The sequence below is a fragment of the Leucoraja erinacea genome, chromosome 10 (assembly GCF_028641065.1).
Source record: "Leucoraja erinacea ecotype New England chromosome 10, Leri_hhj_1, whole genome shotgun sequence".
In the NCBI taxonomy this organism is placed as follows: domain Eukaryota; kingdom Metazoa; phylum Chordata; class Chondrichthyes; order Rajiformes; family Rajidae; genus Leucoraja; species Leucoraja erinaceus.
Window position 1 is genome coordinate 7,805,699 of NC_073386.1, and position 18,917 is coordinate 7,824,615.

Here is an 18,917-nt window from a genome sequence, read left to right on the forward strand (position 1 = left end):
TCTTTCTCTCCAGAGATGCTGCCTGTCCCGCTGAGTTACTTCAGCATTTAGTGTCCACCAATTATTTTTTAAATTCAAGTCTGTGTAGCGGCACCTAGTGGTTAGGCCACTCTTGCTATGCGAACCCTCGGCAGTCGCGGGAAAGAGTCACGGGGTATAGGGGTGTGCCCTAGTGTATAAGAACCGACCTTCCCTCTCTCGCTCTCTCTTCATTAGAGTGTCCTGCCACCTCAGCAGGAGCTCAGCTCGAGCCCACGAGGCAACAGCCTCTCAGCAATAACAATGACTATTATGTTAGTGCTAAACGTGCATGTATGTCTAACCTACAATGCCTGAATAAAGAAATCATGACGATTGTGCCTCTATAACTGTCAATTAAAGATGTTTAATTTAAAGAAAATTGCAATGATGAGTTCTTGTAAAAAATACCTCACAATAAAACTAAAAATATTTAATCTCAAAAAGAATCTCCAAATCACCACTCGGCAATATTGTTATTGAGATGTAAATCACTTTAATCTGAAGCAAGGGCCTGAAAAACACTTGTAACCAAGCATATTTACCTGCATTTGAGTACATAAGCATCATCAAGAGACGGAACAAATAGGGAAGACTTCTTTTTGGTCCCAGACCGTGACCTTGACCTCTTTTGCTTGCAGTCAAAAGCTGAAAAAAGATAGCTTTAGAAATAGATATCATCTTTCTTGCAAACAATAACAAAGCATTTCATTTAGCCAGATATTAAGAAAGTACAAAAAAGGCTTAAAAAAAACCAACTCCATTTGTTACCAGATTTGCACAATTACAAAAATTTAACTGCACCATATTTAGCTGGGTGTTAAAATTTACAAGAATTCTCCTAAGACACGATTTAAGTTTACATACAAGCACAATTTTAATTTATATCAAATTATTCAATTCAGTGATATCATTATTCCTCCACCAGCTGCAAGAGCTAAACACATCAACATTTAGAAAGATGAGAAGGGATCTTATTGAAACATATAAGATTCTTAAGGATTTGGACACGGTAGAGGCAGGAAACATGTTCCCGATGTTGGGGGAGTCCAGAACCAGGGGCCACAGTTTAAGAACAAGGGGCAAGCCATTTAGAACAGAAATACTTTTTCACACAGAGAGTCGTGAGTCTGTGGAATTCTCTGCCTCAGAGGGCGGTGGAGGCTGGTTTTCTGGATGCTTTCAAGAGAGAGCTAGACAGAGCTCTTAAAGATAGCGGAGTCAAGGGATATGGGGGAAAAGGCAGGAACGGGGTACTGATTGTGGATGATCAGCCATGATCACATTGAATGGCAGTGCTGGCCCAAGGGGAAGAATGGCCTACTCCTACACCTATTGTCTATCAGGGTCAGCAAAGTGGCACAGCAGTACAGTTGTTGCTTACAGCGCCAGAGATCTGGGTTCAATCCTGAATACGGGTGCTGTCTGTAGGGAGTTTGTAAGTTCTCCCCATGACCGCATGAGTTTTCTCCGAGAACTCGTTTCTTCCCACGTTCCAAAGACGTGAAGGGTCTTGACCCGAAACGTCATCCATTCCTTCTCTCCAGAGATGCTAACTGTCCCACTGAGTTACTCCAGCTTTTTGTGTCTATCTTGGGTGAATTGGCTTGGTAAGAAAATGTAAATTTTCTCTCGTGTGTGTAAGATAGTGTTAATGTGCGGGGATCGCTGGTCGATGTGGATTCGGCGGGCCAAATAACCGTTTCCATACTATATCTCTAAACTAAACATTGTAATGAACTGCATATGGATCCAGGATTGATCTCTCATTTATTAAGTTCCAAAAGGTGTTAGCTGGATTTGAGTCAGTTCAACAACAGGTATGACTGGGTTCATAGGATGGAAAAAAACAAGAACCAACTACAATGCCAGTTCCTACTGCTGGAAAATCTGCAGACGTAGACCAAGTTGGGTTTAATGGTAATGATGCACAACAAAACATTACCTCCTCCGACTCATTGCATACATTAAGACTATCACCTGGGGTCAGTGCCATTTCATGCCACTTCCTACCGCAGGTAAATCTACAGGTGTGGTCCAGTTTGGGCTTAATTGACATGACACACAAAAAATATTGCCTGTTATGACTAATTTCTTACATTAAGGTTATTACATGGGTCACTACTGTCAGGCCATTATTACTAGTGATAATACCACAACATAGGTCATCCTGCTTTTAGGAGGTGGGACAAACATACCATGTACTATATCAGCAATAATAATCGTGGCATTACAATTATATCTTTCTCTCATTTTAATTAATTCTCCAATAATATAAATTTTTAAGTAAAAATATTCAAATCTTAAGACTAGAGAATGAATCTATTAAAATTATAAATAACTGTATTATTCACGATGAAAGAAAATAAATTTAAATGCACAGCCGGTCTGAACTAATGCAATCATTTCACTGTAATGAACAGAATAAACTGCAAACATATTTTTCAAAATTAAAACATCTTAATTACACACATATCTAATAGGGATATTGTTATTTGATCTGTCTCCAATATTTTAGTGTGCTGTTTCATATTTTATCTTAAATACACAAACAAGTGTTCATAACATCTCATAAATGAAAACTCGTATTTCACAATAACTAAGGCAACATATCATTTTGAATAGAACTAACAAAAATCAAAAGGTTCACATTATAGTCGCAATCATCCACTTTCCTGTTAAATGGATTAGTGGAAGTTACAGTTCCAAGCTGAAACACATTCTTTTTTTATAGGATCACAACCTTGCGACAGATTTTATCCATACTTCTTACTGCAAGCCAAACTCACTGGGCTGCAGAGTGAGATCAGAAAAACTTGGTTTCATGTTGGGTCAAGGACTAATGTCAGCAAGTCCTTTATCCAACCCAAGCTGCTATTGCCTGTAAGTGTGGATTTAACATGAAGGGATGCTTCAGGATTCATGATATCAGACAGAGTGGGCATGCCACAACTTTAACAATGTTGATCAATCACCACAGTAAGAGGCATTAACCTCAATACTAGTTCGTGATCGATCCACCATTTACAGATTTATTATTAAAAGCATCAAAGTTAACTATTTCAGATGTTATAAGGCCAGGGCTCAGCACTTTGTTACCTCAATATAAAATATTTTGCATGTTGTTTAAATCCTTTCCACAGAGCCTCTATAAAGAAAAATAATGAAAACTTACGAGTGCCAGTCAGATCCCCAGCTTGCTTTCTTCTTGCATAGACTCTGAGGTGATTTGCCAGGCTAACTGCACTTGTAAAGGTTGCATGACAATGGACACAAGTTCTTAACTTCACAGGATGTCCTTTTGACAAGAATGGAAAGTAATTTTAGCTGGATAAGTGCAATTTAATTTTATTTGCAGTCAGCAAAATTAAAACTTTTGGAAATTTGTAAACCAGGACAATTTTGTAAATTTGCTTTTTGCATTTGATCAGTTTAATATGTCTTTTGTTTTTGCATTTAATTAATTCCAGCCTCCCCCCCCCCCCCCCCCACACACACATCCCAAAATCGGCTGGTTAATATATTAGAATCCCTGATGTGTTGGGTTGCGATGATAAGTGAAGTGATTAAAAGTGATATCAGAATAGGGATTAATGATATTATACATCACCGTCTATTCACAATCACTTCACTTTTGTCACACATGATATAACGTATAAGGTGTATAAAGAAAGGGCTTTATTTATGATCCATAAGACACTGGACTGCTCTGAGAAGACAAGGCACTTGCTATACTGGAAGTCAAGCAGCACTGAACCAAAGTATCGACAAAGTTGTAAACACAGTGTTTACTCAGGTATTGAGAAAAGCTGTTCAGGGAATGAAGGGACTGTAAATGGCTCTTTTACTTCACATGAAATAGCTGATGAAGGCATGGGAGGTAAGGTGGTAAAATAAAGCAGACTGGTGAACAGCTGTTAAATACAACACTTAAATTAGTGCTTTTGTACAGTCATCACTTTGCATGTGCAGTCAATAATGAAAGCTAATGATATGTAATTCTGATGGCTGCGCTCAAACCTCTGCACTGAACAAAAGAATGGACCTACATCCAAGCAATTATAGAAACAAACAGTATCCACTACAGTATGGATAAAATGTAACATTAAAAACATTAACAAATTTATAATAATGCATCCGTTATTACATTTTTTTAAATATGTCAATTATTATCGAAGCCAGCTGTTTACCCTGTTGTAGTTAGATAGGCAGACAGCTATTTCAGACTAATGCAAAACTTGGGAGGAAACTGACAGCTTAACTAGTGTGATTAGTTTGATTGGATTGCGAAAACCTGAAAACAGTGTCTTTTTCCTTTTCGGTTCTTTTCCCAACTGTGCTTCATTCTGAATTAGTCTCTTAAACTTCACACAATCTTTTTTTCAAAAAAACAAAAATTTAATTGTGGCACCAACAGGACATGTGTCAAGCTCCCATCATAACAGTCATAAAGTGGGAGATGTGTGATGACAAGGTAGTGGAGGGGATGATTGCATCACTTGCCTGATGAAGGTTATGAGGCTTAAGCCATTTTAAATGATCCAGCTAATTCAAAATAATGGATACGTTAATCCCTAAAAAGGGATTAAGTTGGGGAAAATGCTATTCAAAGCTAGACTGTAACGTTAAAGGAAAGACGCAAGGTGCATTGTGGTACAGCATTGCGAGTATTGCAATCATTTTATTCTGAAGCTGACCACCATTAACATATCACTGTTTTCTGCAGTCTTGAAAGTATGGGATCTTTGTTGTACCTTGACAACAATTGTTTGAGCTAAAGTGTGTGAATGCCTAGTAGTAATACTATATTTAATGATTGACCTGAGAAACTCGAGAATCCAATTGAATGTTTTAGTTTTCAATTTCATTTGACATTGAAAATTGGTGACAATTTTGCCCATCCCTTACCGTCCAACGTGATCAGAAATGGGTAAAGCCATTCTTCGGAATACAAGGTAAGGTTTGTTCCCAGATGTCATTCCCAGGAATTGTGTTTATTGTCCCTTGTTTCTACAATGAACCTACAAACTACTTTCCTGCAACGGGAATAATTAAACATTATTACGTGGCCCACTTGCAGAGTTTGTCTACAGATGAACTGAAAGGAAACGTGTCCTGCTCACATTCACTGAAGGGTTTTGAAATGAGCATCGAAGGCCATGAATGTGGAACTAATGAATTCCCCATCTTATGGTTTGTAAGTACCTGGATCATGCAGCAATGTCATCTGTTCATGTTGACCAATGTTATCTGCATAAAAACAACCCAGTCCATAAAATGTCAAGGCAATCACTTTCTCACCACAGGTGTGATATTCAATATCAGCCTCACCGGTAATGCAGAAATCACACCCTGTGCTTCTCCCTTAAATCGAGCAATAAAGTAGATGACCCCTACTCTTACTGGAGCTAAGGCATAGTGCAATGTTCTGACATTTTCCTCTTTTAGAAACTGAGGGATTCAGTTTGTTCCTCACCCTCTTAGCCAGCTATGAATCCCAATTATTACGTTTATTTAGAAACACAGGATTTGCCATTGGCACCAGGTTAAAAAGTCATCAGATCACCTTCTGGAAAATGTTAAGTCAATTTCTGCAGCCAACACAACCTGAAATGCAACAATCAACAGACTCGCAATTTGTCCAAGACTGGGTGGAAATGCTTCAGGTGAATGTGGATAATTTGTAGGTCTATTGATTAAAATGACAACACAATCCCGATATTTGACATCTGGGACCAAACCTTAACTTACAATAAGAATACCTTTGCCCGTTTCATGTTACATTCAAAACTGCAGGGAACATGAATGAAAGGTAAAGGATGGGCAGAACTGTTAACAATTTGCAATGTTGAAAGCCGTCACATTATCTTGTATAAACTTAATCATCTTTCAATACCCAAAAAGGAAACATTAATCATCTCCCAAGAAAGTTTTGATATTAACCATGGAAGATAAAACTGGTCAACCAACAAGGTTTAATGCACATCAGTCCCAAAATATTTGTACATGCATCAACATTTTGAAACACCTTTATATATTCCACCCTCTCAATTTCTGCTTCTTTCAGACTTTAATACAAACCTGTTTGATAGGTTACATCTGCACTTGTCATCGGTTGCAACGATGCACTAGGCTGCAGAACTGAACTGCTAAACTGTGACTGAAACGGCCGTCTGTGATTAGGCAGTTGTTTTTTTGCAGTCTGAATATAACCTCGTCCTGGCTGAGATTTTGTAGGTGATGGCGATTCCTCTCCAAATTTATTCTTAAGAATTTGCATTAGAGAACTTGACTGTTCATGGGCCTCACTATATTTTCTTGAATGCAGGTAAGGGAAGTCATTGTGCAAGTCTGATCGTGTTGAGGACAAGGATTTTGTGTTCATCTCGTTTTGCTGCAGTTTTATGGTTATACCATTTGGAGCAAGAAATAACCCATCACTTGTTGCAAATTTCTGAGATACAAATGGCTTATATCTAAATTGTTTGCTGCTTAACAACTTTGCAATATTTTCAGCTTCTGCTTCATTTTGCATCATTTCAGTCAAAATGCTGAGTGGGGATTTGTGAGCTTCCAGTTCCGTTTTCCCCAACCTCTTTAGGTGACCACGGACATGGTTGGACAGGCCAACCTTTGTGTCAAACCACCCACCACAGAGAGGACAAGTATTCTCAGTTGACGATCCAGACTTTACTTCTGTGGAAACAAAACATGAACCAGATTACCAATCTATTTAATGTAACACAAAGGAATCACGTGGCTTCTGAAATGCAAAAAAAACAAAAACTAATCAATTAGTTTAGATTAATAATGTGAATACAACTTTTAATTTAATGGAATCATTAACAGCAGAGACATATTTATTTCTGCCTAATAATGTGTTTATTAAACTATTTGTTTAAGGAGGAACTGCAGATGCTGGAAAATTCGAAGGTACACAAAAAAGCTGGAGAAATCAGCGGGTGCAGCAGCATCTATGGAGCGAAGGAAATAGGCAACGTTTCGGGTCGAAACATTGCCTATTTCCTTCGCTCCATAGATGCTGCTGCACCCACTGAGTTTCTCCAGCTTTTTTGTGTATCTTTTGTTTATTAAACTATTTGTTTAATAGAGGGCAACATTTTAAATACACACATATAAAAGAATAATTAGTTTCCTTTAATATTTCAATTTGACAAGAATAATTCAGTACATATTGCTAACATGATGGTTATGAAACATCTAGATTATTAATAACAAATCAGTGTGCAAGGATTACTACAACTTAAGTGCCAAATATTAAATCGCAACTTGTATAGATTCTAAGGATCTTTGTTTAGTCTAATAGAGCATGTCATTGGACTCTTGTTTCTGGGTCAAAATCTATTAGAAACTTAATGCAGAAAACAGTGCTGATTTAAAGTATACAATATTTCTATGCCTTTCTTTTATTTTGCTCTACTCAACATCATCATGGTATCCATTTATTTCATTTAACTAAATCGGTGGCAATGATTGCACCATGATCCTTATATTACTTTAACAATTTTCTAAATTCTTCTCAATATTCCCAATTTTCATTCCTATTTCTAGTTTCAAGCATTCATCTTTTAGTTTGCTGCAGTCAATAATTTCAAACTTATGAACTAATAAGTTAAAGACTAATTTCCCTTGCGTCCGATTTTTTTTCCTTTGGTTTTTACTTTATAATCACGATTTTTGTTTGTTTTCCCTTTCTCCGTTTTTAACAAATTGAGATGTTGAAATGCTACACATTAATTTATTTAGCTGATAAGACAGTCAAACTAAATCTTTATGAAAGTAACAAGTAAAACTGAGGCATAAGAGGAGCATGGCAGTGTTCCCTATAATTGGAACATACAGTGCATTCAGAAAGTATTCAGACCTCTTCACTTTTTCAACATTTTGTTACGTTACAGCATTTTAAAAGATTAAATTAATCAATCTACACACAATACCCCAGAATGAAGAAGCGAAAACAGGTGTTTAGAAATTCTTGTAAAGTAATTAAAAATATCTGGAATATCACATTTACGTAAGTATTCAGACCCTTTGCTATGACACTCAAAATTGAGCTTAGGATCATCCTGTTTTCATTGATTATCCTTGAGATGTTTCTAGAACTTGATTGGAGTCCACCAGTGGTAAATTAAATTGATTGGACATGATTTGGAAAGGCACACACCTGTCTATATAAGGTCCCGCAGTTGTCAGTGCATGTCAGAGCAAAATCCAAGCCATGAAGACGAAGGAATTGTCCGTAGACCTCCGAGACAGGATTGTGTCGAGACACAGATCTGGGAAAGGGTTTAAAACAATCTGCAACATTTCAGGTCCTGAAGAGCACAGTGGCCTCCGTCATTCTTAAAAGGAAGAACTTTGGAACCAGAAGGACTCTTCATAGAGCTGGCCGCCCGGCCAAACTGAGCAATCGGGGGAGAAGGGCCTTGGTTAGGAAGGTGAACTAGAACCTGATGGACACTCTGACAGAGCTCCAGAGTTCCTCTGTGGAGATGGGAGAAGCATCCAGAAGGACAACTATATGTGCAGCACTCCACCAATCAGGACTTTATGGTAGAGTGGCCAGACGGAAGCCACTCCTCAGTAAAAGGTACATGACAGCCTGCTTGGAGTTTGCTAAAGGGCACTTAAAGGACTATGAGGAACAAGATTCTTTGGTCTGATGAAACCAAGATGGAACTCTTTGGCCTGAATGCCAAGCGACACGTCTGGAGGAAAACAGGCACCGCTTATCATCAGGCCAATACCATGCCTATGGTGAAGCATGGTGATGGCAGTATCATGCTGTGGGGATGTTTTTCAGCAGCAGGAACTGGGAGACTAGTCAGGATCGAGGGAAAGATGAACGGAGCAAAGTACAGAGGAATCCTTGATGAAATCCTGCTCCAGAGCGTTTTGGACATCAGACTGGGGTGGAGATTCACCTTCCAACAGTACAACGACCCTAAGCACACAGCCAAGATAACGCAGGAGTGGCTTCGTGACAAGTCTGAGAATGTCCTTGAGTGGCCCAGCCAGAGCCCGGACTTGAACCTGATCGCACATCTCTGGAGGGACCTGAAAATAGCTGTGCATCGATGCTCCCCATCCAATCTGACAGAGCTTGAGAAGAATGGGAGAAATTACCCAAATACAGGTGTGCCAAGTTTGTAGCGTCATACCCAAGAGGACCTGAGGCTGTAATCGCTGCCAAAGGTGCTTCAACAAAGTACTGAGTAAACGGTCTGAATACTTATGTAAATGTGATATTTCAGTTATTTCTTTTTTATTACTTTGCAAACATTTCTAAACACCCGTTTTCACTTTTTTATTATGGGTATTGTGTGTAGATTTAATCAATTTTAGAATAAGGCTGTAACATAACAAAATGTGGAAGTGAAGGGGTCTGAATACTTTCTGAATGCACTGTTAAAAACTGCTATGAATACACAAAAATATAGTAAAAAGATGCTGCAGAGCAGACATGTCAGAAACAACAATCTCATTTTGTGGAGCTGGTAGCTCTCACATAGCACAAGAAACCCCACTTCAATCATGATCTCAGGTCATAAAGTCAGAGACAGTGTGGAAACAGGCCTTTCGGCCCAACTCGCCCACACCAGTCCCACGCCTGCCCTTGGTCCATATCCCTCCAAACCTGTCCTATTCATGTACCTATCTAACTGTTTCATAAAAGCCAAAAGCTTTTTTGACCACCTTTTCTACCTGCAGCTCGAACTTCAAGGAACCATGAACCTGTACTCCTGGATCCCTCTGCTCTACAACACTACCCAGGGGCCTACCATTTACTGTGTAGGTCCTGTCCTTGTTCGACATCCCAAAATGCAACACCTCACACTTCTCTGTATTAAATTCCCTCAGCAATTCCTCCGCCACTTGGCCAATCGATCCAGATCCTGCCGCAATCGTTTACAACTATTTTCACTATCTGCAAAATTACTAACTTTTGTATCATCAGCAAACTTGCTAATCTTGCCCTGTAGGTTCTCATCCAAATCCATGTAGATGACAAACAGTAACAGGCCCAGCACCGAACCCTGAGCCACACCACTAGTCACAGGCCACCAGTCTAAGAAGCAACCATCCATCTCCACCCTCTGCTTCCTTCCATGGAGCCAATTTGCTATCCATTCGGCTATCTCTCCTTGGATCCCATGCGATCAAACCTTCCAGAGCAGCCTACCATGCGGAACCTTGTCGAATGCCTTACTGAAATCCATGTGCACAACATCTACAGCTCTGCCCTCATCAACCTTTTTGGTTATGCCTTTAAAAAAAAATCAATCGGTTTAGAGAGACATGACCACCCACGTACAAATCCATGCTGACTATCCCTAATCAGCCCTTGCCCATCCAAATGCCTGCATATCCTATCCCTCAGAATACTCTCCAGTAACTTACCAATTACAGATGTTAAGCTCATCGGCATATAATTCCCAGCATTTTCCCTGCAGCCCTACTTGAAAACATTTGCCACCCTCCAGTCTTCCGGCTCCTCTCCTGTATTTAAGGTTGACTCATAAATTTCAACCAGGGCCCCCGCAATTTCCTCTCTAGTTTCCCGCAAGGTCCTTGGATATATCAGATCAGGCCCTGGAGATTATCTACCTTCAAACACGACAATACCTTCAGTACTTCTTCTACGGTAACCCTGACTGCACTCAAGACACTTCCAGTGACTGCTCCAATTTCCTCCGTCCTACTGTCTTTCTACTCGGTAAATACAGAGGAGAAATAATAATTTAGCACCTTGCCTATCTCCTGTGGCTCCACACAGAGATGGCCCCTTTGATTCCTGAGTGGTCCCACTATCTCTCTAGTTACCCTTTCCCCCTTATGTATTTATAAAATCTTTTGGGATTGTCCTTAATGCTACCCGCCAGAGCTGTCTCCTGGCCCCCTTTTGCCCTTCTGATTTTTTTTTTTTTAAGTTTATTCCTTTGTTCCCGTAACTCCTCCAGGGATACACTTAATCCTAGCTGCCTATACCTAACCCAATCATCCTTCTTGTTTTTGACTAACGTCTCAATTTCCCTCGTCAGCCAAGCTTCCTTACGTTTGCCTGCTTTGCCCTTCACTCTAAAGGGGATGTACACATCCTAAGCTTTCTTCAGCACACTTTTAAAATCATCCCACTTGGCCGATGTTCCTATTCCCTCAAATAACCTGCTCCAGTCAACTTGAGCGAGACATTCTCTCATCCCCTCAAAGTTGGCCTTACCCCAGTTGAGTATTTTAACACATGGACCCTCTCCGTCCCTATCCATAACTATCTTAAACCTAATCAAACTGTGGTCACTGGTCCCAAAAGGCTCCTCCACACACACACATTTCATTAACTTGCCCTTCCCAATTTCCCAATACTAGATCCAGTGTTGCCCTCTCACGTGTGGAGGCCTCCACATACTGCTCAAGAAAACTCTCCTGAACACTTGAGGAATTGCAGCCCATCTAAACCTTTCACGCTATGATTTTCCCTGTCTATATTGGGAAAGTTAAAATCCCCTACGACAACAACCTTATTTGACCTGCAGCTGTCTGCAATCTCCCGGCACATTTGCTGTTCTAATTCCCATGGACTATTCGGGGGTCTAACCCTAACCCTTTCTTGTTCCTCAGCTCCACCCATTTTGCCTCACTAGACGAACTGTCTGTAATGTCACCTCTGAACAGCCGTGACATCCTCCATAACCAACAATGAACCCCCCTCCTCTTTTTACCTCACCCGTCTCTCCTGAAGCTCCTGTACCCCGCAATATTGATGATGACCATCTCATATAACTGAAGACTCATCAAATTCTTTCACTCAACCCAGGACTTGTGCACAATATAATTTAGCATATATCAATCGGAGGAGAAACAAAACAGAATAAACCTGGAACCCCCAGTCAGTAAAAATATAATAATCCAAAAATCAATCAACCAGCACCAAGATGAAATAAGTCAAGTAGACTAAACCTGGAGCAGAACTGACTGGAGAAATAACTGAACTGTAACAAATAACATTGTGTATTTGTGTGACTTTGCACTGATTCGGTTTTTTTCATCGTTTTCAAGAAGTGTAAATAAAAAGTCCTTACCAATTGAAAAGTATGTGGTTTGCAATAGGGGATATAAAAGCTAACATGAATGTGGAATATCACCTTAGTGGATCTGGGTTTCAGGGTTGTGGAAGCAGAGGAGAAGAAAAGGAAGAGTTACCAACCCTTTGTTAAACAGGGTAGAAAGCATGCACATTTATGTTATTCTCCATTGAATTGGAGATTTTTAGGGTAGTGGATGTAGAAAGCTGGAAAGAGCACACTCCGGCCTAATTTTTGCTGGATTCAACACTTACGAACCAATTCTCTGAAAAAGACAAGATCGTTGTTTTTTAAATGTTAAAACAGTGGTTCATTATCACTGCATTGTGGTCGGCAGCACACAGTCATCGCAAATTTTCTGGTAGAATTTATTAGAGTTTGAATTAGAGAATAAAGGCAAGTGTTCACAATCTTGACTTGATTCGTACCTAACAAAAATTAAATTAAACCACAGAAGGATTTAGATATAAGAGTAATTTTGCCTTTGCATGCTCATTGCCATGTACTTCCAGTAAGCGATGCACTTCAGACATTACAATCCTGATGGCTTTCTTCGCTTAAAAGACATTAAAGTCCATTGTGTGCCCGTCACTGTTTTCTACTGTCTCAAATGGGACAGCAAACAGCACAACCTAGTGGTTTGAACTTATGCCAAGGTCTTTAGTGATGGCAACAATCACAGCTACACATCCATGTAGGAAGTTAACGACTCCAGATCAATTTTGAAATCACAAATATTTTAGTACGGTAATGGAAAAAAAAATATTCTTTAAACGGAAAGAATAAACAAGATGGGCACAACGGCTCAGATTAGATTTTTTTTAGTTCTTCAGTGTATTTTATGATTCATAAAAAGTGTTCTAAACACCTTCCCTTTATTAAAATGAAATGAGTGAACAATTTAACGTATTGGATAGTTTTGTTTTTAATCTGTGTAAGAATCAACCTTCAATCGACTTGCAGACGAGTGGTGGTATATAGGTCCAAATTCCATTCCTGTTCATTTGAAAGGAATATTCAAACTCCTTTTGCCAATAATTTAAGTTATCAATAAAAAAGTGATCCTTAATATACCAGAGATCTCATATTGAAACATATTTGCTCTCAAGTACATTGGGTACATCGATCATATTGACAAGTTCATCTTTAAAATTTCTTCCTTGATGCTACCATAATGATCTTTGATCCATCAACAGATGCAGAAATGATCTCAATGCCATTCTTGTTTAATCAGAGTTCTTTCACAAACCCGTGCATCGTCAAGTTATGATCTGTTACTTCAGCAACTCTATGCAATACAGAATTATTCTTCAGTTGAAATTCTTTTCAGTGAGTTTTTATGAGGAAGTTATTGGAAGTCATAAGTTTCAGATCCTTATATAGTTGATTCCTACAGAGGATTTTGTTGGTCCTGTGACTGGAAGACATCTTCTGTTTAATTATTAAACCTCTCTTTTATCTGGTCTTATTGCATCCATTGAAGATCCTCTGAAATACAGTATACTTTGAACATCTGAACTGATGTCTCTGGTCGTTTAATATCCTTTTAAATGCCCCGTAATTACTGTCACCAAATTTGAGATATCTTTAACAAGATGTGTGCATTTCTCACTACAGTGTTCAGAAGTTAACAAAAAAAATGAGACAATAAAACTTAAATGTTAATTTTACAGACATATAAATGAAGCTTACCTTTCTTTATTCGCCTAACAGGAGCATCACTTTTTTTGATCCGGCGCTTCTTATCATTGGACGCAATTTGCTCTGGTGGAACTAGATGACGAGCATCATAAGTTAGGCCAACTCTATAAAGATGTCCTCGTACATGATTTGACAAGCCAACGCCCGTGTCAAATACAGCTGGACAGTATGGACATGGTCGCTTCTCAGTGTGAAAATCAGTCCAATTGTAGGTTATATTAAGTGGAGCATCATGCTGATAATGAACTGGATCCACAACTTCTAAACATTTAACATCATTATTGATATGAAAATCCTCATTAATAAAATGGTTGGGAGTAACATGATATTCTGCTGAGTAAAGGCTTTGGTTACCATAGTCATTGCTGCCATAATCATGAATGTCATTATGAAAATCATCAAAATCATCGTCATCTTCGCTCTCATCGTAAGTATCAAAATCATCATCATCATCATCATCAATGCCATTTTCATCAACTAGTTGTACTTCAGTACTGAAGTACTGAGTTTCTTTATCACCAATATCAAAATCATTATCAGAAATAGTTATTGCAGTAGTATCAATCATACAGTTAGCAGTTTCAACAACATCACTTTCTGGTGAGTTTCCTTCACCATCACATTCTAATGCATTTGCACAGGGTTCAAGTTTATTCAAAACGACAACAGGTGCTTTGTGAAATACATCTGGATATTGATCCAAAATATCATTGTCAACAGAGACACTACTAACCATGACATCCTTAACAGATTTTCTAACTGATACAGCTCCAGCATCTGAACATTCTGTATCTCCTGATATTTCTTCAGCATCAGACTGATGAAAGCTCAAAGGTGATTGTGCATCTGTATGGTTTATTTCTATTAATGCAGATGAAGGAAACAAATCTTTCACATTCCTTACATCATTTTCAGATTTCCCACGATTCTGATAACAATCTGCATGATCCTTCGACAACAGGATTGCCCTGTTCCCTTTGTCATCAACATCTCCCTGCTTTCTAATATGATCTTGATGCAGGAAACTAACCTTTTGTTTACCAGTGTTTAATCCTGTCAGAATCTTTATTGAGGATTTACTATAATCTATTACAGAATCAGGTGAACGGTGTATATTTTCTGTGGCTCTATAGCATGGCTTCTGAGTAATAGCGTTACCATTGCCCTTGTACAACCCCGAAAAATTTCCCAGTGAATCAGGTGCTTCGAAATCCCTTTTTATACCTCCCCTTATAATAGGTTTGTTCAGATATTCAGACTTTTGTGATGCAGCCTTGTTGTCATTCAACAAATTAAATGGTTTTGAGCTCAAGCCAGGTATTTTTATTCCATGTTCATTTTTATGTTGAACATGATAAAGACGTTGATGTAAGTATTTGACATGCTTTTTGAAGATACTCCTAACTGGTGTGGTAAAAGGGCATTTCCTACATACATATATACCTCCTGTTTTACAGTGACTTATTACATTTTCCAATGATACACCTTTCAAAGGTTTTTGAATGGATTTGTTAATAACTGCATCATGAATATAAATTTGATGACCTTCAAGTTCATCCATTGATGCTGCCATGAAGTTGCATTTATCACAGCAGTAGTATCTTTTGTCCTTCTCATGTGTTTTAGCATGTTGCACAAATGTTTTAGGGCAGTTTGTTCCAAATACACATTGTGGACATTGTAATTTTGCATTACGGCCTTCATCCTGAAATGTGCGGAGCTCACGAATTTCCTCCATCAATCTCTCTCTTTTTTCTTGATGAAGACTCCGATGCTTTTGGAGAGGTGCACGGTCACGAAATGCAATTCCACATTCTTTACATATATATGGTCTTGGCAGATTTGTTTTACTGTGCCCTTCTAAATGATATATCATATGTCTCTGCAAATGCTTCTTTTCCCTGAAATTGACATTACATTTAGTGCAGGGGTAAAATGATGGTTCTGTCTCGGTATCATCATCTGATGGTGACTCAGAACCCGTTTGGAGATCATCTATCGGAATCGCACTACCTGGAGGAAAAACTGTTGAACCAAAAGGTAAAGTTTCTTCTACATATGCAGTTGCAGCAACATTTGTTCTTGCTGCTTCTAGGTTTTTTACAGGAAATTTATAATCACTGAAGATTAACTGTTTAATTGCTTCCACCGTTTCTTTGGGAAGATTTGATCCTGTCTCGCCAACAAGATTTTTTTTGGCAGACAAGTATTTTGGTTTTACAACTGAAACCTTTGCTTCACCATGTTCCATTCCTTCCAAATTGATTGCAGATTTGTTCGGTATAAGGTGTATTTCTGGATTTTCCAGTTCAGAGAAATCCACCATCTGAACAATGTCCATTTTCCGCTTCCTTTTTCTTCCATACACCAGGTTTGATTGGACTTGAGAATTTCCATCAATGTGAACCATCTGATCATCCTTTTCGTTTCTTAGCAGAAACTGCATGAATTCTTTTTCAGGGTCCCAATTAAAGCCAGCATCATTGAAAGTTTCCGATTCAACGACATGAATATCTGAAGAACTTAACATTCTTTTACCCTTAATATCTTTTGTCTTTTCACTTTCTTGACAATATAACAACTGGCTTGTAGAAGCACCATTTGACTGGACAGTAGACTTGCGGTCCGCGATTGGCAAAGGACTCATCGTTTTAGACTGTGTATTAACTTGACCCTGAAAAGGCACTAATTTGGGGACCAGCAAGAAGACAGGGGCTGGTGCTACTGGCTGAACTTTATCTGAATTGCCAGATGATGTTGTACCCTGAACAGACTGAACAAAGTGAGATGATGGGCTAGAATCTGCAACTGACTGGCACAGAGATTGAGAAATGCTTAAGGAAACATCAGCCTGCTTTGTGTTGGAAGATTTAGTTGTGGAGGATTGTGGAACTATATCCCTCACAGCAGTGACTGTAGGCAAGGTAAGTTTTGCATTCGAAACAGTAGGAGCACCAGTTTGCATAAACACAGTCTGCTGGGTTCCACTTAAGGCTTTTATAGAACTGTTCCTGGACAGATGTTTAGACAAGTTTAAAATATTGCTATTGGGAACTGACATTTGATTCTCTGTTAAGGTCTGAGGTATACTTGTCGTAACAGTGGTTGATGGGAGGTCTTTTTCATCTACAAATCCGCTTTTAGCACCAGGAGAACTAATATGGGTCTTCATGCTATCTGTATTATTCATCTTCAATCCAGAGGCTTCAAATGTGTTAATCCTGCCAATAATAAAAAAGAACGGTTATTGCACATGTATAAGAACAAAGTAAAATCTTTTTTTTTTTCATCATGAATATTAATGACACTGGTGTTCTTAAAATTCAATAACTCTCTAAAAATTAAAATGGCTGCAAGGAACAATACAATTATTATCAGTAATAAAACAATGCACAAAGGCAAGTTATATTTTTTGCGGTTACAGCATTATCAAGGTTCAAGGCAGGCCTTTTATGCTTCAACGCAATAAAATCACATCCATAATAGAGATCCCCAAGACAAACGTATAACCCAGAGGCTTTGGGTTAACCTGGTAAGCAAACCTATAATAAATTTAAATGCCAATTAAATTATAATCTTGCTGAACACTAAAGTGTGAGCTCCTTATACTACTTTATTCCCTTGGTATATTACAAATTATGTATTTGTAGACACAGAAAAAAGATAAATACATTTTTTTACACAAGAATTTGTGTAAATATAAAATACATTTAAGCTACAGTTTTCTATTGGTGATCTATTGTGTATTATATAAACAGAATGGAATCAAATGTTGGTAAATTATGAAATAAGTTTAACCTATAAGCCATCACAGGCTTATAAATCATTCAAAATTTTGAGAATACATTCAATTATATATTATTCAAACACTGCTCAACTGAATCCTTAAAACAGACAATTAAATTTTATTTATAACATTTTACCTTAGTTTAACTATATGAATAAAATAATTATAAAGACTTAAATCAACTGAGTTAAAAGGTGCAACTGCTTCATCAACCAAGAGATTAGTGGTTTCAACAACTATTACATCTACATCTTGTCTGTTGCTGAAGAAAAACGATTCCTGCTGTCGTTCTCAAATACTGGGGACTTTAATTATGTGTGAAGAATCAAAATTCCACACATTTTAGTTACAACCTTCCTGTTTCCCCTTCAAAACTCTCAGCTGCTGCTAAAATTGACCAATTTCCATGGGAACAAAATACACTTCCAATGAGATCATATTCAATGTTATCACTCTAAAATGGTGCTAAAACAGTTCCCAGCATGAGTCTCTGTGTTAAATACGCAGCAGAAGCTAAGGGGTGGGCACGTACAAACAGGTGCTAAGAATCACGACTGAAAATGTCAATGAATAGGAAAACAAGCCTGGAAATGCTATAATGTTTGTCTCATTTACCTTAACTGATTTTAATCAATATGAGCAACCTGTACAGAACAAGTGCTGTAAAATTAATTGCTGTGACAGTGAGCAATGGGAGTTTTATAACACATCCTTCCTTCCAAAAGCTCTCATTTAATTTGTAATCAAACAAAAAAAAATAACAAGCATTTAAAACCAGCTGAAACACACACAGAAATGGTGAAAGCTTTAATTTCAAAATGACTCTGGTGTCCAAGATCCATAGCCAAATGTATGCTCAGTTAATTTAATATGCTGTACCTGAACTAGCTTTTCTCAACAGGAAGCAACGTTGCTAACGAAGTGGTAAATTCAGTGTTAATGAGTGGTGGCTTCACTGTTACCACCTCAGAGGTAAAACCTTCCGTGCTCCATATTCTACCCATCTGTTCTGGTGTTAGGGGTTCAAAGAAAGAACAGACGTTTCCCACTTAAAGCAAACTTCGGCGGTACCCTCTGAACAGCAGGATGGCAAACCCTCACAAAATCACGAATGGTCTCAGATTGCTGTTCTCATCATTAGAAGTTTTATATTAACAGCTTTATCTACAAGTTACAGAGACGACACATCCAAGTCCTATAACCTCACAACCTTATGTGCTTTTAAATCAATGTCCGGGGCTGTAGGAGGATGAAATCATCTAATTAAATTTTGTAAGGATAATAAAAATCAACAAAATTAAAAGATA

The 18,917-nt window shown here is 38.3% G+C and overlaps 1 protein-coding gene across 6 annotated transcripts in view; it reads right to left on the reverse strand.

Moving 5' to 3' along the window:
* znf644b (zinc finger protein 644b) overlaps positions 1-18,917 on the reverse strand; it is a 107,905-nt gene that overhangs the window by 2,475 nt on the left and 86,513 nt on the right. For all 6 annotated transcript variants that reach the window (XM_055641380.1, XM_055641377.1, XM_055641379.1 and 3 more), the window contains 4 exons: positions 13,815-17,044; positions 6,100-6,714; positions 3,194-3,316; positions 564-666 (listed from right to left, as the gene is read on the reverse strand). In XM_055641380.1, the coding sequence (XP_055497355.1) occupies positions 564-666; positions 3,194-3,316; positions 6,100-6,714; positions 13,815-17,044 (4,071 nt within the window). The remainder of the gene's footprint in view (positions 1-563; positions 667-3,193; positions 3,317-6,099; positions 6,715-13,814; positions 17,045-18,917) is intronic.